The 5478-nt window shown below is 41.2% G+C and overlaps 1 protein-coding gene across 1 annotated transcript; it reads right to left on the reverse strand.

The window, feature by feature from the left end:
* Nucleotides 1–4464: 4464 nt before the first annotated feature.
* Nucleotides 4465–5246, reverse strand: LOC118340931 (alpha-1,6-mannosyl-glycoprotein 2-beta-N-acetylglucosaminyltransferase). Its single transcript, XM_035679095.1, is given in 5 exon segments — nucleotides 4465–4716; nucleotides 4719–4967; nucleotides 4969–4989; nucleotides 4991–5038; nucleotides 5040–5246. Coding segments are annotated over 5 exon segments (777 nt in total).
* Nucleotides 5247–5478: the final 232 nt, after the last annotated feature.

Genomic DNA, 5478 nt, shown 5'->3' on the forward strand with positions numbered 1-5478 from the left:
ACATTATCAATTCCACTGGTGTCACTGTCGGAAACTAACAGCACACGTGTTGAAAACAGGAGAGTCACAACTACGAAGGAAACACCCAGCAGCGCGAGCAGATTCTTTTTGTGCAACCGACACCTCATTTTCTATTTTCAGAATAAAAAACAACTTTAGAAGTCCAACTGCAATGCCTTTCTTCACCTTATCGCGCGCGTCCTCATTGTAAGACCCGTTTGTTTCCTCGTGCCGTGAAAGTCTCTTTTACTAACAGTCCAACGTCGCGTGACTCCTCTTAAAACAAACGTCAATCGTGTCTTGATGGCTGCTTCTCCTCTCGCAGGACTGTCTTTCCACTTGAAAACCGTGTCACTTGCCAAACAGTCGCTCGTTTTCTGCCACCTGTGGAAGAAGTAGAACAAAGCGAACCGCGTAAGTGAGCATTTTGTACAAGCTATGTGTTCATTTGGCGTTAGAGAAAAGCTAACTCGTCGCGGTTAGCTTCATTACACTTACCCCAAACTAGGTAGAAAGTGTCACAGGCTAACACCAGGAAGAGGATGAAGACTCTGTGATGATGATACAACTTATTGACTGCTGACGTGTACAATCCAGCCAACGGGGGAGAGACTGAGCTCGAGCTCAACGAATCATTGTCCTACATACAGTTGTGTAATATGAGGAGGAAATGTAAATCAGGCCCTATTTGAATAGTGGACAGGAGGGAAATGTTTCGTATAAAGTAATTACCTTTACTGCAATAACATCGGAACAACTCTTATTAATGTATGTAAGTAATTAGTGACTGTGTAGTTACCTTTTAGGTCTCCTCTGACATTACAATAGGGGTTTCAGTTCCAGCCCAAAGCTGCACAGTTGCTTATAAAATGTACATAAAAGGATGAGGATGTTTTTTTTAAAGGAAGTATTCTGGACTGAACGGGAACATGCTCAGCACTCAGGGGCCTAATATTCTTTCCCTTCAGGTCCCCTGTTCAGGTTTGACTGGTTGAACCTGCACCCATTTTGCTGCTAGAAATCTCACCTAAACACATAACAAAAGGGTACGCGGGGGGGGGTGTTCACAACAGGAGGTGGAATGTGAGATGCTGGGACTGGTGTCATATACGGGGACAGTATCAGGCTTAAATAGGACACTAATGTTGGAGAATACCTGTGCTACTTGATAAGCCATGTGTTATAAATGAGTGGGAGAGATGGATAAATCCAGTATACACCGTGATATGAGTAAGTGACCACAGAACCATACAGAAATCCAGTGAACTAACAACCTGACAGATCAAAGTTCTTTATCACATACATGGAAACTTACAATAAATGATCTGTTAATTGTTTAGCAGCATTGCCTACAGTAACTCACTACTGCAGATAATAAAATAGTAAAGATTACAGTCATGGCGTATGACCTATATACTAAATTTGTGTTTTTTGTATAATTTAAATCTTATGATTTTGTATTTGTATTTGGTTAAATAAAAAAAAACTCAACAATGACAAAACTAGTATTGGTGTATTTATATTTTCTCCCAGATATATTTATTTGCCTTAATTATTGGTCAATAACAATAATTTCAGATTAGTAGAAGTTGACATCGACAGTTTTGTTCTAGCTTATCATGACTAATGTTTTTTTCTACTCTCCTGCAATTTCCTCATGATTGCCCTGGGTGTATAATGGAAATAACTCATTTGGTACTAATTATAGGCAAAACACAAGACAATATTTTCAGATTTACTTGACATCAGTTTGTGTTGAGTTCATGAGCAGCTGCTGACTTTTAAAAGAATTTCTCTGGAAAAACTTCTGATATAACGGACGGCTGAAAAAGCTGACAGAGATCCAAATTGTACGCCCTCTGGGCGGCAGATTTTAATTTTTGTGTGTTCAGTTATCCTGCTGTGTAATGACCTAAAACCTCAAGGTTTCTATCAGAATTAACTGGAAATGTACCCACTGAAAACTGGCTGAATATGAATCAAATTATACAATCATTTACAGGAAACCACCCTAATAATTTACAGTTGCATATCAACTCTATAACTGTTATTTTTTTTATCCATGAGACAAGCAATGAAAAGTCAGCCTTTTATGTTGTTCCCCATTGGCAAACACCGAGTAAACAAACGTGAACTCTATTCAAGTGATATCAGAAAAGAAACAAGCAAAAAAAAGTTGTCTTATTCTCAAAACTGTACATCTCACACCAACTAAGAAATCATTCAAACATCCGCGCACCATGTGAGTAACAATTTCACAAAATCATCTTTGTGTATTAGGCCCCCTTTGCCACTCCCTTAAGAACTGATTTGTACTTTTCACATAAATCAAATATCATTGATTTCATTATCACATTTTTTTGTATCTTCTTAAGCAGTGAATCTCCATAATGCACGCCTCAGGGGCAGCCAACATGACGTTGATACCAGCTCCTTCTGGAGTGTTTGTCAACTCGTTACGAGTTTGCAATCTTTTTACCTGACTGTACAGTGAATTTGTGTGAAATTACCATCTCACATTCCATTTTCCCTCAAAAATCTCATAATACAGAGCACTACAAAAATATCTTTCAGAGAACTACAAGCCAGCACTGACACATGCATAAAAGTATTTTGTTATCCAGGCACCTTGCAAAAATCTCTTTTTAAACAACTTTAGGCAGCAAAGTAAGGAAGGCACTTATGTTCCCCAGCTTTAAGGCTGATAATGAGTTCATGTGGTCATTGTTTTTAGCAGCTGTATAAAAGGGCAACTTCAGCTATAGTTTGAATATTTAATAATAAGTGTCACTAGCTATTAAAAATAATGCCAGGAGAGACACATCTGTCTTTCTTCTTATAAAATCCCAGTACAATTCATTCTAAATGAAATCTCTCAGTACAAGACTCCAAAAAGTTGCATTTCACCAATCAGAAAGCAAATACCACAATTGCAACTAAAAGAAAATGCAGTATCAGACCAGCTCTCATTGTTGCTACCAGGGATCAAATTCAGCAGGGAGTAGGAGACTGATTGAAGTGGTGTCAGTTGACCTCACCTCAAAAACTGAAAAAATAAAGACCCCTGGTTATAGCAGACCAGAAGCTGAAGGTTACATTCACTAACACAAATGCCATATGTTCATGATATCATTTTGACATTAAAGATCAACTTCAAAGAAACAGATTTTGTATAAACAACAACTGTCCCAAATATTTCAGATTGTCATACACATTTTCATATAAACCTGTATGTCTGTACATTACATGTGGCCTTTTTGTTGTTGCACTTGAAACTGTACCAATTAAAACATTTTTTAAAAACATAGCAACAAGATGGTTCAGAAAGTAATGACATGAATTCACCCACAAACCAACACATTTAAAGCTTTTAATTAACATGCCTGCTGCTGTGTTGTCAGCTAAGGAATATTTATTTAGTGACATAATGCAAATTCAGTGTGTGTGTCTGTGTGGTGTGTTTGGTGTGTGTGTGGTGGTGAATATGACCACTGATATGGTATACTCTTGTTTCCATCCCCTGGTGCAATAAATTCTAATCTAATGTTTTGGCCTGTAAGACACGCCAGAGATAAACAAACCTGGTCACATGAGTTTAACATAACAAAATATTAACAAGAGTCTTTGTAGCTTTGGTGAATGAAAAATAAAAGATTTAAAAACAAGTTCCAAGTCTCGCTGTGTCATGCACATGCGTGGACTTGATTTGGTCCCTTACTTCTTGGAAGACCTCGCAGGAAGACCCTTAAAAGAAAACACAACACACGGCACCTCCTGAAACCGTGAAAAGTTGTGTATGAATGGCACATCTGCCAGATAGCCAATGAACATTTTTACCCACCATTACTTAGGAAGAAAAGTTATAGTTCAAAGACGCTTTGGCCGTACATTATTGCACAGAATATGGTCTCGGAACGTCCTCCCATCCTCCGTTCTTCATGTGCCCCTTGTGCACCACTGCCCTCTGCACCACTAAGAAACAAGAGGATGGCAGAAAAAGAGGCCCTCTTTGGCCGCTGAAGGCCCTCCTCGACCTTTGTGAGGCCGCATTCGGCCTGCAGTTTTCCTTCCTGGTGAAAGGCCACAGTCTCCTTGGTGTGGAGAAACCCTGGAGCCCCTGTGCCGCAAGCACTTTGAGGGGCCTTTGATTATGCCAGGTCATCCAGAGGTATTTGGGTGCTGCCTAGGGTCTGCTCTTGTAGTCATCCAACGTTGTAGTCGTCGTTAGTTGCTAGAACTTACGTCATGTTGCAGCTGAGGACCATCAGTTTGTTAAATAACACCTCCTCGGAGGACAATGCCAATGACCGTATGTTGACTGTTTTAGTGTACTATTCCACCCCAGTGGTCAACACTTAATGGACTGTTGAAATCAGTCTAAGCCATTTGTGGGTTTACCTCAAAATTAGCGCAGCATGTCACAAGCTGGTCCTGGCCAGCTGCTCTTGTACCAATCATTAGAGTTTAAGAAATGGAACGAGAGCAGGTCAGAGATGTTAGTTTGTCTCCCTCCTTCCACAGAAAGAGTACAAAGCCACTGTAGCCCCTGCATCTCGCCCGCAAGCCGTCCCACACCAACAGTGCAGCTCCCCCACTCAGTGGTGTTTGGTTGTTCATGAAGGCCTCCCCCCGTGTAGTGTCCACTAGGAAGTTGCCTGGTGTTCTGCGTTGAAGGCATCCTGTTTTTGAGAGCGTCGGCCATTCGGATATGTCTGAGAGGGGCAGTCTTCATCGTGGATCCTGCCAGGAAACTCTGCTGGATACAGCTGAATGCTGCAAGGGAAAATAAATCTGCAGTACTTTGCAGAACAGCTTATCCCTTGCAGCATGGCGTTTATTTCCTCCGAAAAATAGTCATGGCTAAAGATGAGGAGGAAGCTGTGGACCCTCAGCAGCTTTCTCCCAGTGACTTGAGTCGAGGCAGGCCTGAAGGTACTCAGGCTGTTGTGGACCTGCACAACCAGCACGCAGCTGAGGCTCCCCTGGAAACCCTATCTGCATTGTGAACACACTGCTTGTAATTGGACTGTAAACTCGACCTGAGTCAATAATGGTAAGGGACAGCCGAAGTTAAACTGTCACCGTGTCCCCCAGAAGCATGCCGTGATTTCCTGAGAACATTAATAAATTCCACTGGTGTCATTGTTGACCACTAATGGCCTACATGATGAAAACAGGAGAGTCACAACTCCAAAGGAAACACATAGCAGCGCGAGCAGATTCCTTTTGTGCAACCGACACCTCATTTTCTATTTTCAAAATAAAAAACAACTTTAGAAGTCCAACTGCAATGCCTTTCTTCACCTTATTGTGTTGTAAGACCCGTTTGTTTCCTCGTGCCGTGAAAGTCTCTTTTCAGTCCAACGTCGCGTGACTCCTCTTAAAACAAACGTCAATCGTGTCTTGATGGCTGCTTCTCGTCTCGCAGGACTGTCTTTCCACTTGAAAACCGTGTCACTTGCCAAACAGTCGCTCGTT

Source organism: Morone saxatilis, unplaced genomic scaffold (genome assembly GCF_004916995.1).
Source record: "Morone saxatilis isolate NCDOM2014 unplaced genomic scaffold, NCSU_SB_2.0 Contig7, whole genome shotgun sequence".
Taxonomy (NCBI): Eukaryota; Metazoa; Chordata; class Actinopteri; family Moronidae; genus Morone; species Morone saxatilis.